At 46.8% G+C, this 26547-nt stretch overlaps 1 protein-coding gene across 2 annotated transcripts; it reads left to right on the top strand.

The window, feature by feature from the left end:
* Positions 1–425: 425 nt before the first annotated feature.
* LMO2 (LIM domain only 2) lies at positions 426–21617 on the top strand. 2 transcript variants are annotated; one of them, XM_077863546.1, is made up of 4 exons: positions 426–544; positions 11539–11761; positions 15878–16093; positions 20638–21617. In XM_077863546.1, the coding sequence occupies exons 2-4, from the start codon at positions 11721–11723 to the stop codon at positions 20855–20857; spliced, it is 477 nt and encodes a 158-aa protein (XP_077719672.1). In that variant the 5' UTR covers positions 426–544; positions 11539–11720; the 3' UTR covers positions 20858–21617. The 2 variants fall into 2 exon arrangements, with proteins under 2 accessions (XP_077719672.1, XP_077719671.1); XM_077863545.1 differs by lacking the exon at positions 426–544 and adding an exon at positions 11282–11372.
* Positions 21618–26547: the final 4930 nt, after the last annotated feature.

Genomic DNA, 26547 nt, shown 5'->3' with positions numbered 1-26547 from the left:
AGTGTGAGACACAGCAGAACCCTCGCCGTGTCAGCCCTGCTGGAGCACCCAACTCGAAAGGCCACAAGAGGCCTGGCGAGGACAGCTCCTGATGTGCCAGCCCCACCCAGCAAGTTGGGAGAAGCTGGCCACTCCTTCCCATTTATAAGCTGAGCTGGTACATAACGGAGAAAAACAAAGTTGGGCAGGAAGCAGCCTTTTCAACCAGTGAAGAAACCGTTAGAATCCATCCCTTTGCCCTGATGCCAAAGCTCCGCCCGCCCCACCCAGCCACGCTATCAAGGACACACAGCTATCAGAGAGCCCTGGGGGCATTTGTCCCTACTTTATCAGGGACCCGTGGAAACATTTCTCTAACTGAAGATAAAGCCCTCTCCCCTCTCCTTCTCCCTCCCTCCCTAGTCTACCCTCCCCCCCCCCGCCCCCACCCCCGTTCTCTTTCTAGCTACCTACCAGAAGGTTCCTGCCATTTTCTTCCAGTAACAACAGTTCTGAGAAGGAGAGGTTTTCCAATCAGGACTTGAAGTAACAGGTGGAGAGGCAGGTAAGATGAGTTTCATTCATTCATTGTTCACGCATTCATTCTTTCAACACGTATTTCTTGGGTACTTACTATGTGCTGGATACTAAGCGAGGCTCTTGGATTTAGCTCTGAGCAGAAGGCACTTGCAGTCTTTGGGGGGAGCCAGGCAGCACTTTAACAATCACAAAATGCGGAATTACAAATTCTGATCCAGACTGGGAGTGAAATCAGACAGCGGAGGGGGGGGGGGCCTCCTAATCCAATGGGGGGGTGGGGACGGGGGTGAGCGTGTTCCTTAAAGAAGTAATATTTGAGCTGAGAGTGTGTATAATAATCTTCTAGATTTTGCCCTTGCCCGCCAAGTGGCTGTTTTCAGGGTTAAAAGGATGCCTCAGGGCCCGAAACCCTCGCTGCCATCCCATGCCAGACCTGTTTCTGATACCAAGTCACGATTATTCGGCCCTTGTGAAGGTTAGGATGGAAATGACTTATTGGAATAATAGAGAAGCCAGCATAAACCTGCCAGGACCTCCTTCAAGATTCAGTTCACTTTGCAAAAGTTGCCAGATAAAAGATATTTCCAGATGGAGGGCCACGCAGGAAATACAAATGGAATATTTTTTAATAGCTCTTCCTTTGCAAGATATGACCCAAGGCGGCCTTCTGCAATATAATGGGAAGCATTGTAGCCTGAAAGCTTGAGAGGAGCTGAGCTGGCCCCCAAGCAGCCCCTGGGGCCTTTGGAAAGGGGCTGTGGTCTGAAGGAACATGAAAGACGCTCCACCTATGCAAGAGGACCCCCCTCTCCTGCCACCGCCCCCACAAAGTAGAGCCTGGGCCTGTTGTACTCTAACTGACGGATCCTCAGAGGAGAAGGCAGATAGATATCTATATGAGCATTGAGTTCCTTGAAGGATGTGGCTTTACAAAATAACAAGCTGCATCCTTTTCCCCTTTCCTTGGAGCCAGCTGGGCTCCCTCGAAGAAGGTCATCTGGAATGCAGGGACCTGCACCGCTGACAGAGACCTAAGTGGGCAGGGACTGGCCCCCCCGGGCACCTGAATAATGTCTCAGGACACGCAGGACTGGCTTTACCATGATGTTGGGGTTAAAGGGGTCCAGAGATGAACCCAAGGAGGTTGTGAGCTTCCTGAAATGATAGGTAAAATCCCACGTGTTAGCACAGATGGGCGCCCAGGTGGCCTTGAACTTGACCAGTGTTTTGGGTGGTAAATAGACACAACATAAAATGTACCATGTTAACTATTCTCAGGTGCACAGAACGGCAGTAAGCACGTTCACGTCGCTGTGCAAGCAACACCAGCACTCACCTCCCAAGCTTTTTTTTTTTCAATCTTCCCAACATGAAGCACTGTACCCATTGAAAAAGGGTATAGCCCCTGGCATCACCATTCAATTTCTGTCCCTGTGAATCTAGGGGTCCCATCTGAGTGGAATCCTACAGCCTCTGTCCTTTTGTGACTGCTTTATTTTACTTAACATAATGTCTTCGAGCTACACTAATGTAGCATGTGTCTGGATTTTCTTTTTTGAGGTGGACTACTATTTCATTGTATGCAGATGCCCCTTTTTAAAATCCATTCATCTGTGGATGGAACACTGGGGCTGCTTCCGTCTCTCAGCCATTTGTGAATAATGCCGCTGTGAACACGAGACATATGAACATCTGTTCGAGTTCCTGATTTCAGTTTTGGGGGGCATATACCCAAAAGTGGCGTGAGTTGCTGAATCTTTTGATCATTCTGTCTTTAATTTCTGAGGAACCTATGGATTGTGTTCTCTAGGACCTGCACCATTTTGCCTTCCCACCAGCAGGGCACAGGGATTCCAATTTCTCTGCATCTTTACTGATCCTTGTTATTTTCTGGTTTGGGATAAGAGTCATCCTAATGGGCGTGAAGTGGTATCTCATTGTGATTTTGATCTGTATTTCCCTAATGATTAGTGAGGTTGAACATCTTTCCATGTGCTTATTGACACTTTGCGTATCTTCTTTGGAGAAATATCTATCCAAGACCTTAGGCTATTTTTTCATTGGCTATTTGGTTTTTTTATTGTTGTTGAATTATAGGATATCTTTTTATTTCTCTTTTTTTATATCTCTTATCAGATATATGTTTTGCAACTATTTTCTCCCATTCCATAGGCTGCCTTTTCACTCTGTTGATAGTGTCCTTTGAAGTACAAAAGTTTTTAGCTTTGACATAGCCCAACTTATCTATTTTTAATTTAATGATTAAATTAAATATAAATAAAATATGACACCTGTGCTTTTGGTGTCATATTTAAAAACTCATTGCCAAATCCAATATCATGTAGATTTTCCCCTAGGTTTTCTTCTAAGAGTTTTATAGTTTTAGTCAAGGGGGTTTTAAGAGGTCTGTGACTGACAGTGCATAGGTCATCCTCAATCTCGATTCTGGGGAGACTTTCATTTCCAATGTAAAGACCCTCAAGCCTTTCTGAATGTCAACGTGAATCCAGGAATTGGGAAATTGACAACATGGACGTGATATTTGAAGCCTTTAATTCAAAAGGAATTATTGAGTGTCTCCAAATTTATATCAGTGCCCTGGAAGCTGGTAACAATGAAAATCATGGCCTCTCTTCTCCAAGAACATAAGGCACTCCTGAGGTGACCAGATGCTACACACATGTGAACTCGTGACACTGCAAGGCAGAGTCTGATGAGCACTTCACCAGGCCCCAGAGCCAAGAGCCATGAGAACTCAGGAAGGGAGCAGCCACCATGGGCTTCAAGGGACAGAGAAAACTGCAGGGTAAAGATGTGGCTTGAGCTAGGTCAGGGGTGCTGGACCCAACTGGAAGAGGCAGAGAGGACCAGGGATGCAGGAATGATTGCGATTCACTGAACACTTACTGTGTGCCAGGCACAGTGCTCTGCCTGCCATATGCATCACCTCCCTTGCTCCTTCAAACCCTATATTTCTCATTGTCTCTATTTTATCGTTGTAAGCACTGAAGCTCAGAGATCTGTCTCAGATTAATTGCCCAGATAGTAAGTTATGAAGCAGAGGCTGGGAATGAGGTTTATTTCTCTCCAAAGCCTTTCTTCTTAACCATTCTACTATTCAAACACTGAAGTTTTGACACGCAGACCAAGTAGACACCCCAGAGAGAGAGAACAGGATAAGACAGTGCATTAAAATGGCACAAGCAGGGAGTTTGAGATCAAGGAGGAGCAGCCTGGCTGGGCAGGGAAGTTCAGGGGGTAGGGTTGTGGGATCTAAAGTTGAAGCGATGGAATGGGCAGGATCACAGGGTGCCTCAGAGGAAGCATGGAGAACTTGGTCTTGACCTACCAGGGGACAGAATTGCAGCTCAACCTTCCAGGCCACCTCTTCCCTCTATACAAAAGAGAGCACTGGGGTGTCAGAAGGTTAGGCCATTTGCCAGTGGTCAGTCACATTAGAGAGCCGTTGCAAATTCTTAAGCAGGGTGGCAGCAATGAAGAAAACGGGATTCTAGATGGGCTAGCTGGGCAGTCCAAAGCATGAAGGACAGCAAACTGGCAGGAAGGAGCAAGCAGCTCTTTTCTTGATACCTCCTTCGGCAAAGGGTATCTCTAGGGAGCATCATAGACAAGACTCCTTTCAACTGAAGTCTGAAGTTTAGGAAAGCAAATATCATTAGGAAGGTCAGAATTGCCTTCCCCTGCCAGGCTCAGGGCCCTCAGCTAGCCTGGAGCACCGGAAAACACAGCTGCCCAGAAAACACAGCTTCCCCCTTGCCTGGGGAAGCCTGTCTAAATGCAAGGCCTGAGACCGGACACCCCCAGCTCTGAAGATCTAGTGGCCAGGACAGGCCTCCTGATGCCATCTCTTTATGTTGTTTTCCTGAGCATCAAGCTGAGCCCGGTGTCTGTACGCCCAACCCAACCGTCCCACTGGGGTCACCAGAGCAGGTTAGATAAGGCAAGAATTTCCCAGGCAAGGAGGCTGACCCCACCCTGTTTGAGCGGAGTCTTTATTGGGACAGGATTCCACCTGCGGTATCCACCTATGTTCAGCCAAGAAAGCCCTGCCCTGGTTGACTATCCTCCTCGGAGGTTCTCTTTGCTTAATTAATTCTAGTAATAGCTGCCATCCATTGAGCAGTATGCTAAGCATTTGACATGCATGGTCTCATTTTATCCCTACAACCCCGTGATGAAGATGTAATTATTCCCATTTTATACGTGATGGAACTGAGGCTCAGAGCTGTTAAATAATTTGCCTAAAACCACGTCGCTAAAAGAGCCAAGACTAAAATGTAGGCCTGTCTATCTCCAAAGTCTGGGTCTTTGCTCATATAATTGGTTGCTTTCTAACATTGGTTTACTGTAGCCACATCTCCTTGAGGGCAGGGGTTCCCTGCAGTAGACAATCCAGCTTCAGAGAGTGGCCTTGCTTCCCGATGCTACTCGTGTTCCTAGAAGCCAGGAGTCTGATGTTTTTTCCCAAACCAACCTTTGGGCCCAAATCTGAATGGCATCTGAGACCTTATCTTATCCTACAAGTGATGCTCCAGGAAGACAAGATTTTCAATTCCCTTCAACATTTACCCAGAGAGCATCATGCAGGTGTGCTCTGGCCAGGGAAAGCGGGGCTGCCACTTGTACATTCACTCATTCAATCAATATTTATCAAGGCTTTACCATGTGCTAGGCACATTCTAGGTGCTGAAGACACAAGTGGGAACAAGTCATAAAGAATCTCTGTCTCCCTGGAGTTAACATTCTAGCTGGGAAGAAAGGCCCAAACAAAACACACCAAAAATCTATAAGTAGATATGTAGTAAAGTGGAAGTAATGACGATACCAGGAAGAAAAATAAAGCAGCATAGAGGATGAAGAATGATGAGAAGCAGAATTTTCAAAGGCTCTTATGAGGATAAAACATTTGAACAGAGGCCTGAATGAAGTACATGGGAGCCGTGGGATGATCCAGAGGAAGAACATGCGATGGAAAAAAGCAAGCCCAAAAGCCCTCCACTAGGAATTGTCTTGGTTTGTCTTAAGGAACAGGGAAAAAAGTCAGTGTGGCTGGAGTCGAGAGAGTGGGAGAGAGTTGTGAGGTCACAGGGGAAGTAAGCACCAAGATAGCGTAAGGCTTTCTAGGCCACAGGAAGGAGTTTGGGTTTCAAATGTGCTGAGTCCCAGGCATCGTGGTGTGTCACTCAGGTGGGGCTGCCTCTGCGAGCCACAGAGAGGAGCTTGTGTGAACCAAACGCACAAGGACAGCTCAGTAAGTCAGCTCACCCAGCTCTGACTCCCCGCTTGAACTCAGAGCAGCAAATGAGTCAGGGTCCAGCACCCAAGGTGGGGGAGGGTTTGTCGGTGGCCAGAGGTGAAAGAAAGAGCTGTTGACTCTATGTCTCATTTGCTTTGCCCATCAAAGGGCCTGAATTATCAACGGGTGTTCAAATATTTTAAAGCTGGGATCTCTCTGTATGAGGAAAATCCTCCCTGGAAACTTACCATGTTGCCAGTCTCCTTTCTAAGCACCGTACGTGTTTCATTTCTCAGGAGTATTATAAAGGCTCCATGAGACAGGCTCTCTGAACCTGCCCACTTCACAGACGGGAAACCAAAGTCCAGAGAGGTCAAGCAACATGTCAAAGGTTGACAAGTATGGCACCTCTGGGGTTAGAGCAGGGGCAGGCGAAGCTCCCTAGGGAGGCCCCAAAGAGCAAGCCAAGAAATCACATTTTTGAGGTCCCTTCCTCTAGAACACTCCAGGAGCTTAACTCTGCTAAGACCTTGCTATGGAATTGTGACATCTGGGGGCAATGATTCAGCACTTGCTATTTCCTCTTGTCTTAGTTGTAAAAGTGGATCTAGAAGTTGTTGGAAGGGGGAAAGTCAGATAGATAAAATCAGGGATGTGGCGGGGGCAGGCAATATAGTAGAGAAGCAATGAAGCTGTCAGCAGCTTGCCCCAGACCTAAATGGGCCCAGTCCGGCGTTGCTGGCTGACGGATGGGGGCCCGCCAAGCCCGAGGCCTGTTTGATGTCTTACACACACTTCAGCTCTTCCCTTAGCTTCTGGCTTCAGCCTTCTTCGCAGCTAGTTATTTCCTGATACAGTGGCTGTAACTTCTAAAAGATGGGGTAATAACAACAGCTATCATTTCTGAGTATTTACTGTCCACCATCACCGTGCAAAGCTTTTTCACACACTTTATGCTACTGAATCCTCTTGAAACTCCTGCGAGGTGAACAGGTATGGCAGTGGCCTCACCCTAGTGCCGGCCCCAATGAGCATTACTACTGACAGGTATTAGCAATTTGACAGATAGGGAAGCTGAGGCTCAGAGAGGTGAGGTAACTTACTTGACGTCACGCAGCTAACAGGCAGCCGAGCTGTGTCTGTCTGACACCTATGCTCATTCTCCTGAGCCTCTGTTGAAATGGATTTTTTTTTTTTTATTTTTAGACTTTTTTTGCGGGTCTTTTCTACCGTATAGGAAACCTGACTTGTTTATCACTAAGATTACTAATAGGCCTAACATTCTGTGAAAACATATTCACCAGTTGAAATGTCCTGAAATGAGTCTGGGAGCCAGATGCTTGTGACAATTGAGTAGTTTAAAGGATTTTGCATGGGACCTGAAGCCATGTTAAGACAAATCTTTATTTTTGTTGCTCGGTGTGAATGTCACCGCTAACAGGCATATGATACAACTTAGCTTCTAAGGATTGAGGAAAAGAAATAAAAGAAGTAAATTGTCATTCTTGGCATTTTCCCAATGACATTTGCATTTTCATTTCTATTAGAAGTCCATTTTAGCAAAGAAATGTAGCCTTAGTCACTTGAAACAGCTCTTCCCTAGAAAACAATTGTAAATGTAATAAGCAAAAAGAATAGAAAATGCCAACAGGAAAAATGTAATCCACCTGGGGTCAGATTCATCATGCAGACTGCTTCAGTCTTCCTCCGACATTCACATTCAATTTTAATTTAGAAATTAAAAATTCTAAATTCTAAGGCATTCAGGATTTGCAAGGAGGGGTTGGGGGGTGGGGAAGAGATTTAAATTGCAAATCCCACCGGCTGGGGATCAAGTACAGATTTCCCCAACTCTTGAGAACTATTTTACTTGCTTGCATTGCTCTTCTGCATAAGGCATAAGGTTTGCTGGGAAAGAGACAATAAGGTCACGATTGCTTTAAAATTATTCATAATAAAAACACATTTTGAGACTTGATTCTAAATGTTAAGCTTAAATTTGAGCAATTTAATTGCCCGTTGAATAGAAATGAAATCCCACCGGTAGGCAGTTATTTCTTACAACCACTGTGTGTGAAATTGAAATCTTAAGATACCATTTCAAATATTCACTTTCTCTAAGGAAGTTCTCCCCAAAGAGTTGTGAAAGATAAGAAACTGACCCAAAGTCATAGGCAGTAATCTCTTTTTCTTTACATACTAGGGTCAAAACAGAAGCATATTATTAAAAGGAGACTTTACGCCCAAAATTTGGTGGTTCAGAGGTTACCTCAAGGATATATTGAACAGCTGACTTGAGCCCCATACAAAACTGTAACGGGGAAGGTGGCAACTTGTCAGATTTAATAGAAGCAAGCACGGGCAAACATATCATCTACTCACCAAGATAGTGAACACTGAAATGGAAAATGCTCATACGTTTAGGAGCTGTAGGAAGTGAGGTGAGGGGACCCTTCTCTGTTTGCTTTTTTTAAAAAACAGGGCATCGTTTTTAAATTTGGATGGGAAATTCTTATTGCAAACCCCTATTTCACCTTCAGATTGAAGTTCAAGCTTTTTATTTATTTTTGCATTTTTAATTTATTTTTTATTTAGGTATAACTGACATACGACATTATAGGAGTTTCAGGTGTACAACATAATGATTCAATATTTGCACATATTGCATAAGATCACCACAATACGTCTAGTTAATATCCATCACCACATTGACACATTTTTTTCTTGTGATGGGAACGTCTGAGATTTGTTCTCTCAGCAACTGTCAAATATGCAATATGGTATTATTAATTATAGTCTCCATGCTATACATTGCAACCCCAGGACTTGTTTATTTTATAATCAGAAGCTCGTACCTTTGACCACCTCTACCCATCTCACCTACCCCTTTCTCTGACCACTGGCAGCCACCGATCTGTTCTATATGTAAGAGCTTGTTTTTTATGTTTTAGATTCCACATATATGTAAGATCAGATGGAATTTGTCATTCTGACTTACTGCACCTAGCATAATGCCCTCAAGGCTCATCCATGTTGTAGCAGATGGCAAGATTTCATTCTTTTTTTCATGGCTGAATAATATTCCATTGTGTGTATATGAGTGTACACACACCTACACATACACACACACACACACACACACACACACGCTCATCTTTTTTTTTTTTTTTTCTCCGCTCATCTTCTCTATCCATTCATCCACTGATAGGCATTTAGGTTGCTTCCATATTGGCTGTTGTAAAGAAGACTGCGACAAACCCAGAGGGCATATATCTTTGGGAGTTAGTGTTTTCATTTTCTTTGGATTAATACCCAAAAGAATTGCTGAATTCAAGTTTTTTAAACTCTCCCAATAATGCCTTCTGCTATAACATAGCAGCTGCCTTTTATATGCACTTAATATATGTTGAGTGTTTTCCATGCATTAATCTCCTATCTGTTATCACTCCCAACTCATTATAAGTCTAGGTGCCACACTTTGCATGCATTTATTCATTTAATCCTCACAACAACTGAAGCAATGGTTTCTAGGATCTTCATTTTACAGATGAGGGTATTGAGAGTTTAAATTCTTTTTTTTTTTTTTTTTTGAGAGTTTAAATTCTTGCTGTTAGCTCAGGTTCACACAGGCAGGACGGGGTGGGTTAGAATGTTGGCAGACTGACTCCAGAGCTACTACCCAGTACTGCCTCCTCATACTAAGGAACTTTCCTAGGCCATGCCAGCTGATAAGGGCCCAAGTGAAACCCAGGTAGTCTGTGGCATTTAACCACTGCACTGACTGGCTATAAGTAAACTATTCATCACAACCTATAGGTTAATTTTCATTTCTGATTACAGAGTGGTAAGTTACATATTTATCACATAATTTAGGCTTGCCTAAAATGTCTAGAGGTTTTGTTGTTGTTGTTGTTGTTGCTGTTGTTTGGTTAAAAGCAAGGGTCTCGTTGGGGAAAATATCTTTTTATACACTGAAGGCCTTGTCTTGGACCCAAAGCTGCTCTTCGGGCTTCCTTGGTCACACATGTGCACACACACACACACACACACTCTCTCTCTCTCTCTCACACACACATACACACACAGACACACACACATTTTAATGACACCCATTAGGGATCCAACCTTGGACCCATGGAAACAAGAAAATGACAAAAACACGCAGACAATAGTAAATTCTGGTTTACAGTTGTGAAAAGTCAATGAGGATTGGCTCTGAACAGGGAAAATGAAGCGATCGGAAATTCACTTCTGACTTCAACCACCAACCTTTCAAGGTACACTCATCTAGGCCCTGCAACATCATCCTTTAAATGGGAATAAAATGTCTACGACCATGATCCGGACTTTTTATACAAGACTATAGATTCTGAAAGCACTTGGTAATTTCCCCTTTACAAGACTTGTAACTGGCGTCATGCACAAATAGACCTTTGGCGACAATTTCTGGGGGGAAAAATAATTTCTGAATACAATAATTTTCAAGGAACTCTGAGGAGGCCCAAAGTGTTCCCATACAGGACAGACCCTTAGCCTCCTCCTCTTCCTAGACTTTTTGCCCTTGTGGCTGGAGGGGAAACCCAAACTCCAAAATCAAGTCTGGCTGCTTGCTCATTTCTCGGACCCAGGGCAAAATCGTCTCCAAGTACTGCTGTGGATCCTTGGAAAGGCACTTTCTGTGCAGAGTATTACTGGCACTTTCCATGGGGGCACTTCCACCGCAGGAGTCTGATTTTCGGAGGATGCTGCGTGAGGGATGGACGGAAAGCGGCCGCGGGCAGACGGAGAGCAGGCGCGGACCTGCGGCGCCTCCCAGCCACCCTCCCTCGGGATCAGCCGCCCGGGGCGCTGCTCGGGAGCCCCCAGCCCGCGCGCCCCCGCGCGCACAGCGCCCCCCGCCCCCAGCCCCACCCCCCCGCGCTGGGCGGCCGCGGCCCCGGGACCTCCACCCGGGACCGGCGCGGAAGCCACCCCGGACGCTGGCGTCTCTGCAGGTGCTTCCTTCACGTCCTGGTCTTTTCCCTTCTTCCCCGAGCGGCTCTCGGCCTGACTTATCCGAAGGGGAAACGGCGTGGGGGGGAAGCCGTGCAGAGCGACTCGGAGGCGACCCGGCCGCCTCTGCCAGGAGGGCGCGCGCTGAGCGTCCGCCCCGGGTCCCCGACGCCGGCCCCTTTAAGAAGCCAAGTCGCTGCTGCCGCGGCCGCCGCTGCTGCTGTTTGTATTGCTAATCCCCTGGAGCCCAGTTTAAAAAAAAAAAAAAAGAGAGAGAGAGAGGAGGGGGGCGGGCAGCTGTCTCTTTAAATGTGATTTCCTTCTATTGTATTTGAATCGTGATCAGGAAAAAGGAAATGAAACCAGAGACAGAGGGAAGCTGAGCGAAAATAGCGGTTCCCGAGAGAGGAGGGAGCCCGGGGAGAGAGGCTCGGCCCCCGCCCCCCCGCCGGCCGGAGGTGCGCGGGGGTCGGGGCGGCGGGGCGGGCGCGCAGGGCCCCGCGGGCGGGCGGCGCGGAGCCGGGGACGGGGACGGCGCGGCCGAGCGGGACCTGCGGCGGCGGCGGCGGCGGCGGCGGCGGCGGCGGCGGGAGCGCGATGGAAGGTTAAGTCCCGAGCAGCGGCGCAGCTGCAGGCGCCCGGCCGGGCTGCGCGCCCCCGCCCGGCCCCCGCCCGGCCCCCGCCCGGCCCCCGGCCCCCGGCCCCCGGCCCCGCCCGCCCCGCCGCCCCCCGGCCCCCGCTCACTCGCTCTCTCTCTCTGGCGTTTGAAGGCAGCGCCGCGACCGTCCTTGAGCGCGGAGGGGCGAGCTCGCCGCCGGAGCGCCGGAGCAAGAGGAGGCGCAGGAGCGGCGGCGGCGCCCGAGCACCCGAGGGGGGCCGCGCCCCGGCCGCCGGCCAGCCCCGCGCCAGCAAGGGAGCGCCCCCGCCGCCGGGCACGCCGCCTCCCTCCCCAATGTCCTCGGCCATCGAGAGGAAGAGCCTGGACCCGTCGGAGTAAGTGCGGCTCCCCCGCCTCGCGCCCCGGGGCTGCAGGTGCGCGCCCGCCGCGTGCCCTTGGCTGCCCCTTCCTCGCGGGCGCCCGCTGGCACCTGTGCGGGCCCCCAGGCCTGGGACGCACCTCTGAGCACGGCGGGCTGGAAAGTTTGCAGGGCGGCGGGCACGGGGCTGGGGGCGGGGGGGCTCGGAGGCGCGCAGGTGCCGTCCCGGAGCATCGCGCTAGGCTCCGCTTCCCCGTCCCCTCTCCCGCGTCCCCTCTCGGTCCCCATTCCCTTTGTCCGTCTGATCCTGGAAAGGGGGACCTTGCAAGTGGAGGCCCCCCGAGCCCCCGACGGCCCCCCTCGCGGCGCGCAGGTGGAGCGCCCGGGACCCGCGGGACAGGCGGCCCGAGCGCCCACCCGGAGCTCCCTCTGGCCTCCAGGGACTTGGGAGCCCCCAAGTCCGCAGTGATCTGGGTACTTGCACCCTCTCCCTTGGGGTGCCCTGAGGGGTGTGTGTGTGTGTGTGTGGCTGTGAACCTCCAAAGTTAGCGCACCGTCCTGTGTGTAGGCCAATTCTGGGGGAGCGCTGGCTCATCGCATCTATCACAGTCTCAAAGGGGTTTGGGGTCAGGGAACCAGAGCTCTAATGAGCATTTGCCGCATTTGTTTTCTGAGCCTTGTACCGGTTTGGAATGTCCCCCCTCTTCCCAACCTATACCTCCAACCCATTCTTCGGCGTTAACAAGGGGAGAAAGGGTTGTTTAAGATATCATTTTCCCGTCAGCGCAAATGCCCTTTTAAGATTCATTAGCTGTCTGGTATTGAGAATTTTTATTCCTTTGAAGTCCCCATCTAATCCTTTGAAGGGATTTGTTACACAGACCAAAGGAGCTGGTTAATGACTTGTCCATTTGTGCTTTTAAGAAGCATTTGTTTTCTCTTCTTTTCTTTTCTTTTCCTGCTTTAAAGGAATTGTGCTTTCCTGATTAAAGTCTTCCCCCTCCCCCAGTTGCAGCCCTCTATGGTGTTTATATACCTGGGTTTTACCCTCAGTTACCAGCATAAACACTCAGCATGCTCTTATAAAATACAGGAAGTACCAAGATCCAGTGAGAACATAAACATCACTATTCAGTCTTGAAGGCTCAGACACCAGAAGGCTTATAAGGGGCTAGGTTTATTCTAAGGAAAACACAGCTTCCTTCAACAAATTCTCAGGAGAAAAATAATGTTCATTTTTAAAAGAATGTATCTATGCAGGCATTGAGTTTAAAGGATGGTTTGCACACACACTATATATATAGACCTGGAATTACAACTTAGCCCTGAGTTTTCAGAGCCTGGGCAAGACCATAGATATGCAGTAAGAGGGGATGGGATGAATTGGTGCCTAATGCCTTTTCGATCAGCAGAACTTAGTCACTAATCCTTTTATTAGAAGATAAATCTGAGGTTTCAGCTCCCTGAAGGAGGTCTGCTCTTTGCAAAGTTTGTGCTTTTTCACTGAGATTAGAAGATTGAAACATCCTAACCTCATAGTACACCAGGCACCTACTGAAGAATGCCCATCCTTCACCTCACTGTTTGCCCAGTAAAGACAGGCTGTAACTGGAAATGGACAAGGTAGTTAGGGAATTACGGCAGCACAAACCCCCTGTCCTTTATTGGAAATTGTTGAGAAACGATCCCAGAAATCCAGGCCGTAGTGATACTCGGGTGTAAAATTCAGGATAGACTCAAGGAGAATATAAGATATTAATTTGAGGGTGAATCCCACCCATTCATTACCTTGGAAATCCACAAAAGATAATGTGATATTATCATTAATTACAAAGCCAGATAGAGCCAATATCTTATCCTGTCCTTTCCTATCTCATCTCAGACCATCACAATGGCTCTTTTGCTTAACATTTCTACTGCCTAATGCTGTCCTACCAGATGCTTCATTGTGTACTTACTGAAAGCCAACTTGGGTCATGACTATCAGCATCACGATGTATGGATACAAGCCTGCCTAGGTGCTTGCAAATGAAACATTTAGACAGAAATCCCGAACATAGAGATTTCCTCTACCGTGGGCATTGGGTGGCCCCTACCACCTCCCTGTGAATAACATGAGCGGTTCATTTTAATTCCAGGCAATTTTGCACCAGCAAAGTGCAAAATTCTCCTTTTTCACAGTTGGTTGGCAGCATCAGCATCAGGGCATGGAGTGTGGTTGAGGTTCCATGAGTGTTTCTGAAAGCCCGAAGTAAGACCATGGGCTGTGGAAAGGGAAGCCATGCATTTCTGAGCTGATGTTTGTGAAAATGCTGGGGATATTATTTTTCAGAAGGGAGAATGGAAGTCCTTATGTATAACCTGTGGAAACAAAGAAAAACAAAAGCAGGCTTCAGTGAATTCTTAAAACTATTTAAAGTCTTGAGGTTTTTTTTTTTTAAGATTTTATTTATTTATTCATGAGAGACACACAGAGAGAGGCAGAGACACAGGCAGAGGGCGAAGCAGGCTCCTCACAGGGACTATCCCTAGACCCGGTTCAGGCCCTGAGCTGAAGGCAGATGCTCAACCACTGAGCCACCCAAGCATCCCTAAAGTCTTGACTTTTTAAAAGAAAACTGACTTGGGTTTCACATTTTCTAATTCTAAAAAAGCATCATCTTATGAAGGGCCCTGAGATCTACGAAGCGTGGACTTGGTTTTGATATTTCTAAATACTCCCAGGGAGGTGTGCGCTTTATAGAAAGAGGCACCTGAAGTTATCAGTGTGTGAGATGGACACTGATTACCTGCATCTCATCGTCCCTAAGTACAACGGGAGCTGAGCTCTGTGGGCACAGGCCAGTCAGGACACGAGGCCACCTGGTAAGTTAGTGTCAGCTAGAAATAAGAGACAGATGTATACCCTCAAGGTACAGAGGAGGAAACTCCCTTTGGGAATCCCATGGTTGGAAGCAGGTCCATTTAAAAAAATATAATAGATTAAAAAAAAAAAAGATTTGTGCTTGAGTAAGGTTCAAAAGAGCACTTAACTCATTAATTGTTGCATATCAACAGGTATTAGGTTTTTCCTAAGTCCCGTTTGGTGCTGGAATAGTTTCTTTCCACTCTCTTTTATTTCCTTTTGGCAAATAAAATTATTTATTTTAAAAAGTAAAACAGTGATATTCAGATTCCAGTGAAGCAAAGTGAACTAGAAATGCTGTCTGGCTTTCTAACAAAGGAACACATCTCATAGGCTTGCCGTTAGCAGTTGCCTGGAGGGAGCTTTCGGAGTCTGTTTCATTGCCTTCCACTCTCTTGCAAATAATCATCACCTCACCCCTTCCTCATTTTCTTTTCTAAATCTACTTTATCCAAACCGGTTTTGCTGTTGTAAATATTTTCACAGGCAGAAAGGTCTACTTAGGGTCCTTTATAAGTCTAGCAATGGCCTTAAAACCTGCGATTTTTCTTCAAGGATTCATTCAGTAGTAAGGATGGGATGCAGAATTTCTGTAAAATAATAATAGTAATAATAATAGTAATAACTAAAAAAATAATAATGAGAATTCCGATTATATCCTGATGGCATTTTTAAGTGGGAAACAAGAAAACAGCCTAAGATAAGTTTTGATCACTCTCTCCTTTCCTCCTCACTTCTGTTTTTTGAGCAGTTGAGAAAGGCGTAGGTTAGTTAGGATGGCGCGGAGAGATTCAGCAGGGAATTCGCAGATGTTTAGCCCTCTGGGTAGTGGGCTGTCCCTGAAGGGAGCAACTCTTCTAGCCTGGAAGGCCTCCTCTGGGGTTCAGCAGTGCCCTTGAGTCTGGAGGCATGGGAGGAGGAAAAAGCAGGAGATACGGCAAGATGCAGAGGGAGAGTGGAAGAAAAAGGAAAAAAATACGTTAAAAAAGAGGGCAGAGGGGCCCGAGCAGTGCTGGGTGGGCAGGGGTGCAGGACCCCTAGAGCCGGCTGGGAGCCTCTAGGGGCCCTGCACTAACTTCAGACCCTGGAGCCTGCAAGGCCGAGCCCGCCCCTCCCCGGCCGAGCCAGCGGGGCCCCTCTGCGGACTCCCGTCCTGCCTCCTAACTCCGGGTCTCCGCCCAGGGCCGCTGCGGCCAGGGTCTCCCTCATGCCTGCTCTTGTCCCCAGGGAGCCAGTGGACGAGGTGCTGCAGATCCCGCCGTCCCTGCTGACATGCGGCGGCTGCCAGCAGAACATCGGGGACCGCTACTTCCTGAAGGCCATCGACCAGTACTGGCACGAGGACTGCCTGAGCTGTGACCTCTGCGGGTGCCGCCTGGGCGAGGTGGGGCGGCGCCTCTACTACAAGCTGGGCCGGAAGCTCTGCAGGAGGGACTACCTCAGGTACCCTCCCTGGGCCTGCACCCTCAGCCCCGACGGTCGGTGGGGTCGGGGGCCCTGAGCGGGGGCCACGGGAGGGCTAGCGCCTCCACTCCTGCCCCCCCCAGATGTCCCCAAGGTTGACTCTCAGCTGCCCCCAGCAGAGGCATTGGGGCTCTTCCTGTTTGAGAAGCATGTTCCAGGACACATTCCTCAGTGGTAAAATGCGAATTCTGTAGGGGTGAGAGAGAGATAAACCCCAAATTCCACCTAGTAGTTCCCTGGGTGGTGTGGAGTCCCCGAGAGGGGAGAGGGCCCCAGGGAGGGATCCACAGGGCTGCACCAGGGACCAGGGGCCCTTGGAGTTGACCACTTTGAGGGTGGGTTCTTAGGGGCACATTTAATGCTTCGGAACATACGTATGGGTCATAAAATACTCTTTTGTAGGACTCTAATATGTGATGTGAAAGCCCCAAGCTTTCCACGGTGACAGGGCTGCTGCCCGTGGGAGTCCTGGCACCACGGCTTCCTCGCTCTGTGACCTTGGGCATGTTCTCCAGCCTTAATTTCCCCCCCCCCATAAAAATGGGGGTAGTAACAGCAGCTCCCTCCAAGGAGGAGGTGAGGGTGTGATGGGGCACCACGGTAAACTACGTGGCTGGGTGCGTGCCTATCTAGAGGCTAGCTGCTCTTGTAATTAGCCCTCATGACATTCTCATTAAGTCTTCTCCTACCTAATGAACAGAGATGGAAGAAAGGAAGGGAAAAATAGGAACTCTGCGACACCCCCAGCGGGAGGCAGGAGCTGAGGACAACCCTGATGCTCCCCGTCATACTGTTGGCCATGTGAATATTCCGGCACTCAACGAGTGCCTTTGCCCGGAATGTTCTAGCATTTCCAGTTTCATATTAGCTGCTGTGGAGGTAACTCTGTGCCCTCTACTGTCAGATCTGCTCAACTGTATAGCTGTCAGTTGTTTTTTTTTTTTTTTCTGCCATCTTCCTGTGGCAGAGGGTCTGTGGAGCATGCAGCCCTAATGCATTAGGACCACCCAACCCAGGGAAGCTCGTTTAGACTCCAGTGCCCTTGGCTGCCAGGCTACCTCTTCCTCCTAAACCTGCCCTCAGAGCTTTTTACATTAAAAAAAAAAAAAAAATTCAGGCAATTCCACGGTGAAGGAAGCTTATCTGTTTACCCAGAGACTGATAGAATAAGCTTTTTTTTTTCTTTCTAAATTCTCTGATAAAGTCCTTGCAAATTTAGTGGTTCAGAGAAAATAAGTAGAGTCTTCAATGATCACGATTATAATTTTGGTCCATTTTTTTTTTTATTAAGTTACAAGCAAATGGAACTGGGATAAATAGAGACCTGATTTTGCTGGCGACCAGTTTGCCAAGTCAGTGCAGAAAGCAGACCGATAAATGATTCCCATTGGGCCCCCCTGACTACATCCCTGTCAAATCATTTGAATCTTATTAAATGAAGTGCAGATAGAGTAAGGTCAGAAGAGCCCCGGCTTCTCCCTATCTCTATGGTTTTATGTAACGTTCAGGAATAAACCCGGTGCCGCCTGGGCTTGTTCATCTTTTGCATTTTTAAAAAGAAGAGGAAAAAAATTGTCTGGGAGAACCCAGTGTTAATTAACTTGTGTCTTGGTGACATGAAATAATTCTTCTCCCTGCTACATTCCTAGGCAACATGTTAATTAACTCTGTGTTAGGCAAGCCTTTCCAGCCATCCCTTAATATTTATATTATTGTTATGAAAATGGGCAGGAGAAAGCTTAAGACATTGACACCTCCTGACAGAGGAGAAAAACCTTTTTTTTTTTGCTTCAGGGAACGTCCTTTAACCTTGGACTAGCTTACTTCCATTCTTAACATATCTGACAGCGTCTTTTTAAAAAGGCAAGTTGGGAGAGTGAATAGATGGGAGGTCCCGTGATGGGGTTCAGGCCTTCTTCCTCCCCAGGAGAACTTCTCCTCCTCCTCCTGAGGATTGCCTACAGCCTGCCTGTTACAGTCCTTTTCAGACATTTAGCCTCAAATATTCATGAGATCCCAGTGCAAATCTGAACCCTGCTGCTGTTGCTACTGCTGGGCTGTGTTTCTGGGAACCTAACAGTAGCTGTTAATGTCAGTGCAGGGCCCCCAGATTCCCTTGTATCCCTTTCTACCAACTTTTGCGTACAATGCACCCCACCTCCCAGTGGTTTTACTTGCAACAGCCAACACCTGCATCTGTTAGGGCCAGAAGCCTGCCCACTGTCCCCGCACTGCCGGTGGGACCTTAACATCGACTGTTGAGCCATGGCTGGCACTTGCAGGAGCACCAAAGCCTTGCAACCTTGCCTGGAGCCAGGCGGACTCTGAGAGATGCAGAAACCTAACATGCCATCTGCCCTGAGCTCCCCTCGGAGGGCCTTTGCTGCAGATTGCAACTTTGCTGGTCTTCCTCCCCTTCTACCCAGCTTCCCTTGCCTCTTCCCAGCTTCCCCTGAGAATACATCCTTGAGAATTCCTCTCCTCCGGGTCTGCTTCTGGGATATCCAGCCTAAGGTACCAATTCTTGGGGCCAGAGGTAAATGCTCAAATTAGATGTCAGGTCCTGGTTTATTTTTCCTCTTAGTAGAATCCCAGCATGCCAGAGCTGGAAGGGACCGCAGAGGCCTTTTCTTCCGCTTCCCGTGCTTTATAGCCCACGACACAGAGGTCAGAAGAGAGGATGTCATTTGCTCCAGGGCACCCGGCTGGTTAGAGGGACCTGAACTTGCCTCCCAAATATTCATCCGTTGTCCCTCCCCCTCATTAACTGCCTGATGTGTATTGTAATTTACCCCCAACTTCCCTTTAATAAATGCTCTCCTTCCTTAAGGGTCACATACCCCAGGTGTTGGCTTCATGCCTGGCACACGGTTTGGTGAGTCGTTTATCTTTGCTCAGTCCCGAACTCAACTTACTGAACAGTCAGGAAACCAGAACTGGCTTTCCACTCCGAGCTCCAAGGTAGCACTCTCCTACAGCTCCACCATCTGCTACGATGGGAGAAAATGCTCTTCACCCCCGTAATGAGCTTGCTCCCAGGTGGTGCCTTGGAAACACTCAGAGATCCTCAAATGCAAAGCAGGATTCGGAGGGAAATTAGCTGAAGCTGGCTCTCACTATCAGAGTGTCTTCTTGATTTCATCCATTCTGCCCAAACATTTCCAAATTTGCCAACTGCCCCATCTCCCCTCCAGCCTCTCAGGATGTACCAGTGGATTCTCTGCCATCCTAAGCGAGTAAGAACTTCCAATAAGAAGCTGCATTTACCTAAAACTGTCCTAAAGGTTTTACGTGGAAGGGGCAGGCTCACATGCCTTGTCATCAGGCACCTGTGAAAATGACTTCCTGTGGCAGGACGGTGCCAGATGCCAGTACACCTGACCTGTGTGAAAGCACAGCCCGTTCTGGCTTAGCCTTTGACGGTGGGCGCTTTGACAAGGCTCCGTTTGATCTTTCTCGTAGCCCAGTGTGGCAGATGCTGTGGTCACTGCCACTGCAGCAGCTCACAGGGGCCTGAGGTCCCACCACGGTCACGCAGTGCTCAGGGCTAGTCCTGGACGTGCATGGTTTCACTCTTGCAGGCTGACCACAAAACTTCAACCTGCCTCGGAATCGCCTGGAAGTGCTCCTTAACACACAGGCCCCCCCCCCGCCCCCCCTCCCAGTGTCTCAAGTGGAAGGCCTGAGAATTTGCAGTTGCTAGCAAGCCCCCAGGTGACCAGATGCTGTGGGTCCCGGGACCACAGCTCGAGAACCACCACACCGGGCTCCACCGTGTTGCCTTTCCCACCTTGACATTGAATATTGCTTGAAATGAGTGACTGAGGCTTAGGGGAGTCTTGATTTCAGTGTCGAAAGAGAAGTCTCTCTGGAGATTCACGCCAGTGGGGCAGCTGAGGACCTTGAAGTATGGGGAGATGCTCTTTGTCTCCCAGATCTGAGACACGGTTAACTACACCCAGTGTCTTCTGTTGGATTCCCTCCGACTCCTAGAAGCTGGGGCCCCGGCGAACAGTAGGCCCATTTTAGCTTACAGAGGAGTGGAGACCAGCCCTCCCCACAGGTAGGATCGGTGTCTGTTGACATTATGGAACCTGGGAACCTCAGGAACATGCCCATTTTGCTGCATTCCGGCTCAGCCCCCCTCAAAGGGCCCCCAGGGATTTACTCCAACTCTTCTTCTAGAATGAAAGTCCCCCTGGGAGGGGGCACACAGTACATGCCTAACCTCTTAATTCGAATCACTTCAGCTAAGGTACCTCTCCACAGAAGAGGGGTCGAGGGCAGCTTAAAGTGGGGAGAGCTCAGAAACGGGCAGGTTATGCCAAACACATGCCACGGGTTGCAGCCTCATCCCAGAGTACCCTCTTCCCTCTAGGAAAGACTCCATGAGCCTCCTGGGACCCACCTCTTCCTTGCTTCCTGACAGGTTGGATGTTGAGCCTCTTGTATGGAACCCATCCTCAAGCCCTTTCTTCCAGTTTTGCCTCTCCTTAGTGTTTCTTTCTGTTCTCTCCTCCCAGGCTTTTTGGCCAAGATGGTCTCTGTGCATCCTGTGACAAGCGGATCCGTGCCTACGAGATGACGATGCGGGTGAAAGACAAAGTGTATCACCTGGAATGTTTCAAATGCGCCGCCTGTCAGAAGCATTTCTGTGTGGGCGACAGATATCTCCTCATCAACTCCGACATAGTGTGCGAACAGGACATCTACGAGTGGACTAAGATCAATGGAATGATCTAGGCCAGAGTCCCCCAGCCTCTCTGGGGGCAGGCATTTCGCTGAAGTCACTGTCTCCATGAGGTCTTCACTCTTGGGCACTCTGGGGGTTTGAGGGTGGGATGAGGCATTTCTTAGGGGTTGGTGGACCCTCCGTGGGCACCAAGACATGGCATCCAAGTGACGTAATACAAGGGACAAGACTAAATGCGACAAAATGACCAGTCTTTAGGGAGAACTTATGGACAATGGCCACAGCCTATCCGTAGTAACTGACACAATTAGTGAAGAAGAGGAGTGTTGGGGGGCAGGTGGGTGGGTGTCATCATCCTACGGAGAGGGACTTGTGTAAAGAACCGTTAGGACCTTGACCCTTGAAAACTAGAGATGTGCAATTGATTTCTTTTCTTCCTGGCTTTTATGACAACCCTGCTCCAATCACTGTCCTCCACACAGGGAAGGACAGAGAGGAGAGTGTCCCTCCTTTCTCCTTGGCCACCTTCCCAAGGCCTTTGGACCCAAGGGAAACTGCATGGAGACACATTTCAGTTGAGAATGGAAATTGCAACTTTTAACCAAACGATTATTTAAAGCAATGCTAATGAGTCACTGTTTTTAGACACCCTGGTTTGGAGATGAGCTGTTCCACAGATTGTTTCTATACAAATGTAAATCTAAAAACAAAAGTTGTTCAACTATTTTATTATCTTAGATTATATCAAAGTATTTGTTGTGTGTAGTCAAAAAAACTCCGCAGACAATAAAAATGACAGACTAAAATGAAGTGTTGTTTACTTGATTATGATTCATAATTTGGGCTGGCAGGAAAATGGCTTTTTAGACTGTAAAGGAGACATAAATAAGCAATTTACTTTTAGGTCAAATAAAAACTTCCATTTATTGCTAGGGTTTATACGAGGCAGGCACGTTTCTGTATTACTAGCAATTATATAACAGGTCATCATGTAGCTCAGAGGGATGTAGAATAATTAAATTGTTATTGTAAAATGTGCATTTCACTTCAGCATTGTATGGAACGAACGGAAGGCAAGATCATTGCCTTTGGGAAACCTGTAACCTAGAAAGGACACAAATACATAAAACAGATTCCCTTTGGGAGAGAAGGTAATTACCTAGCTTGAAATGTGGCAAAGATGCTGAGCTTGACACTTCGATTTTCCAAGACGTGTGTCTCAGGGTATTTTATGACAAGTGGTTAAGAGGACCTTACTTTGAGGATTTAAAGCAGGGCATCTTGGTTAGTGCCTCCTCCTTCCAGACTCTTCAGGCCCCCATGACCTGACTCAGAGCGCCACCTGCTGGCCCTCACCTCTCCGCTGGCTACTTCGAGACCGGCCGAGTGAGAGACCAACCTAGCTGGCTGCACTTCTCAATTGTTTCATAAAAATATTGGCGAGCACCAAGAAGTCTGAATGTGTTTAATTACCAAGACATCAGAAATACGCATCTAATACTACAGTTAATTAGCTGTGGTATTCCTTTAAAACTTCCATCACCAAAGTATGTATGTATGTATGTATTTATTTATTTATTTATTTATTTATTCATTCATTCTTCTAGAGAAGAAATAATTAAATGACGATTCTTGGTCGATAAGATGCTAAAAGTGGTTGGGAAACTTCAAGGTGGCCTATTTAAAGGAAACCTAATTATATTGCATTAGCGACTCAGGTGGTGGTGACTTGCTGCCAGGGAGGGGATGTTTGTTCTAAACCAACAAAAGGGATGTGGTTCTCAAATTGTGGTCCTGGATCAGCATTATCAGCATCACTCGAAATGAAGTGGTTTATTGAATTTTTTTTTAAAATTCAAACATTAAACTTTAGTAAAAGTTATCAATTAGGGACACCTGGGTGGCTCAGCGGTTAAGTGTCTGCTTCCGGCCCAGGGTGTGATCTCTGGATCCTGGGATCGAGTCCCACATCAGGCTCCCTGCATGGAACCTGTTTCTCCCTCTGCCTGTGTCTCTGCCTCTCTCAGTGTGTCTCTCATGAATAAATAGATAAAAATCTTTAAAAAATGTTATCAATTAAAAATGAAGATTCGGGGGTTCTACCCCAGACAGAATGAACCAGAAACTCCGGCAATGGGGCTCAGCTATCTGTGCTTTAACGTGCCCTAAAGATGATTCTGACTCATGCTCAAGTTTGAGAATAGCTATTCTCAAACATTCCACAGTTAGATCATGTGCTCTTAGGTTGTTAATTGTTAATATTTGACATAAAGGTTAAATCAGTAACTTTTCTACATGTAGACAAGCACTGTCTGTTCATGGCCCCTAAACTGAAAAGTTATGCATAATTTTGTCACTCAGCCAACAACTGTTATCTACCAAGTCAGTTACACTGCAATCCACCATTTTTAACCATATCAACATTAATCACAATAACAACTATAATTATATATATTAGCTATGTAACTATCTTGTAGGCAGTTATCAGGGCAAAATAAAAATTATTCTTGCTTTGGAAATGTAAACTTTATTATTAACCCCCATTGTAATACAACACAAAATTTAAAAATTCAGCCAATAAAGCCATCCTCAATAAAGCAATAATGAATATCTTCCATGTGTCAATGGTACGGGACATCTTGCAGAATTGTGAATGTCCAGGCAGAGTGTGACAAGTCCCCCCAAAGGCCCATGTCTAACCCACAATGGACTTGAGAGGAAAAACACGTAGACAGACTTCATGAGGGACCAGCTCCTGGAGTCTACCTGTGGTCCTTGCCTGAGTGTGTAACCCGTGTGCCCTAGACCCAGAGTCAGAAAAAACAAACACCTGCTCCCTTCCCTGGTCTGTGCCTTAATTCAGCATTTTGCAGGAACATTTTGCTTCCTCTCACCTCATTAATGTCTTATGTCCTGAACCAGCTTCCCTTTATTGCCGTCTCTAATAGAGCCACTGCTACTCAGGGAATATTGGAATCCTACAGAGTTAAAATAGAGCACTGGCTAGGAACTTCATCATCTCAAGACTTGGATTTGAATTACAGGGACATGATTTTATTTACTTAACAAACACATACCACTTACCATGTGCCAGGCACTATTCTAGGTGCTTTACAAGTATTAACTCTTTTAATCCACACAACAGCCCTAGGTGGCAGTTTCTATTTATTATCATCCACATTTTACTGACAGGGAAACTGAAGCATAGATGAGTTTAGTAACTTGCCTACCGTCCTACAGCTAATAAATGACATGAGTAGGTTGCAACTGAGGACCTTTGCCCTCTGCTCTGCTGCCTCTTTCTTAGGCAGAAACTCAAGTTTCTCATCTGCACAATAGGAAAAACTAATACTTTTCTCCCCAGGCTATTTGAAAGCATTTGAGTTCAGTCTAGCTAGAAATGTAACCAAGGCATAACAGTACAAGATTAGCACCCTAATAAAGATATGTAAAAAGTGCTATGGAAACATAGATAAGGAAATAATTAAATCAGACCAGGGGTGGCTAACTGGAGGAAAGAGGAAATCACATTTGAAATGACCCTGGACCAGGATGGAGGTGGCAAGGCAAGAGCAAAGACTCAGAGACCTTGCCTTTGCAGGGCAAGTAGGCAAGTAAGCCCAGAGTTTCCATGGTGGTGGTGTGCTTTGCCTGGGGAGGGGCTGGGGCCCAGGAGGAAATGAGGTTTTCTGCAATTTTGAGACCAAGTGACAAATCAAAATCAAACCAAGGAAACTGGGTGAAGGGGAGGAGGGGGAAGGAGGGAGCAAGATGGGCCTGGAACATCTCATTTTGCCAGAAAGCAAGGAAGTACTAAAAAAGGTGGGGGATGGAGGGAGGGGTGGAGGGCCGAAATAGGAATGTCACAAGAACCAGAAGCCAGCCAGGTTGAAGGTACTATCAATGGCCAAATCTGGGACAATTTGACCAACCAAATAATTAAGGACAGTAATGAGTTACCAACCACTACGGGGGGGTTAAGAACCTGTGCTCTCATACCAATAGTAAGTAAATGGAGAAAAGGGAAGACTTGCTCACAGCATAAACTTGAGTGCCAACTGGTCAATGTGAAGACTGTATGGGAGTCAGAAGAATCATCATTTGCAACCATCATAGTAAGATGATAGAATCAAACAAGAATCATTAATAGTTGCTAGATTTCAACAGAGAAAGAGCAGGGTATTTGAGCGGTCCTAAAGTGCCTTCCCACATATTGCTCATTAGTTGCAAGGGGGAAAACCAGTAATTACACAGTGGAGAAATTGGATAACACCTTGTCCAAGTGATCGATAAGGGGCAGACGGACACTGCGTACCTCCAGGTGTGACACTCTGTAGGGGTGGAAATGTCCCAGATTCAAGAAGGCTAAGGAAGCGTGACAACTAAATCTGATACATGGCCCTTTACTGAATCTAGTCCTGGAGGGGGGAAAATGCTATGAAGGACATCATTGGGCCAGTTGATAAAATCAGAATATGAAAGTATATGTTAGTTCAAAGTATTGCACAAATATTAAATTTATTCAGGTGATAACTATACTGTGGTTATGTAAAAGAATATCCTTATCATTAGGAAATACCATGGAAACATTTAAGAATAAGGGGTAATAATGTATGTAACTTATTCTCAAGTGATTGAGAAATATATATATGTGTGTGTTGGGGAGTAAATAAATGGTAAAGCAAATGAGGTAAAATGTTAACAGGCGAATCTACATAAAAGATATACAAGTGTAATTTTTTTAAGAGATGTTATTTATTTGTTTGAGAGAAAGAGAGTGAGTGAGCACAAGCAGAACAGTGGCAGAGGGAGAGGGAGAAGCAGGCTTCTTGTGGTACAGGGAGCCCAACGCGGGGCTCAATCCCAGGACCCCGGGATCATAGCCTGAGGCAAAGACAGACGTTTAACTGACTGAGCCACCCACGTGTCCCAAGTGTAGTATATTTATTCTTGCAATTTTTCTATAAGTTTGATACTATATACAAATAAAAAAAAAACCTTTTTTAAAAAATTCAGGATTTAACCTTTGTTTGGAGCTTTCGGTTCAATTAGGAGAATAGGAGAGATAAAGAGAGGTAAAATAGATTTAAAAGTTAGTGATATACTACTATCCATTTGTCACCATTTTAATGTACTTTTGACCTTAGGAATAAAGGTCATTGGGCACCTGGGTGGCTGAGTGGTTGAGCGTCTGCCTTCGGCTTAGGTCATGATCCCAGGGTCCTGGGATCGAGTCCCAGTCAGGCTCCCCACAGGGAGCCTGCTTCTCCCTCTGCCTGTGTCTCTGCCTCTCTCTGTGTGTGTCTTTTGTGAATAAATAAACCAAATCTTAAAAAAGAAAGAAAAAAGAAAAAGAAGAAAGAAAGAAAGAAAGAAAGAAAGAAAGAAAGAAGACCCAAAAAAAAAAAAAAAAAAAAAAAAAAAAAGAAAGAAAGAAGAAAGAAAGAAAGTCTTGTATCTCAAGCAAGCAATGCCAAACACACACACATATAATGTGAATGATGTGTTTAGGAGGATTCACTTAGTGCCAATTTTTAAAGCAGGTTATTTCTCAAACTTCTAAAATGAGCTTACTACAAATTCTGCATTTCCTTTGTAATTAGGATCAAGATTTAATCATCTGGCTCTGAAATGTGTGTATGAAAGGACCAGGAATCTAAGCTATAATATTTTGTACATAGATCTAAGAATTGAGTTAAAAGAAGTTTCAAAGCAGTAAGGTCACTTCCGTTCTCTACCA

The sequence above is a fragment of the Canis aureus genome, chromosome 21 (assembly GCF_053574225.1).
Source record: "Canis aureus isolate CA01 chromosome 21, VMU_Caureus_v.1.0, whole genome shotgun sequence".
NCBI lineage: Eukaryota > Metazoa > Chordata > Mammalia > Carnivora > Canidae > Canis > Canis aureus.
This window is presented reverse-complemented; position numbering and strand designations above follow the sequence as displayed.

What these genes read in the sequence shown, in the direction of transcription:
- LMO2 (XM_077863545.1), top strand. An exon ending in AAGAGCCTGGACCCGTCGGA is followed by an intron (nt 11,762 to 15,877) that starts GTAAGTGCGGCT and finishes TCTTGTCCCCAG; the next exon opens with GGAGCCAGTGGACGAGGTGC. An exon ending in TGCAGGAGGGACTACCTCAG is followed by an intron (nt 16,094 to 20,637) that starts GTACCCTCCCTG and finishes CTCTCCTCCCAG; the next exon opens with GCTTTTTGGCCAAGATGGTC.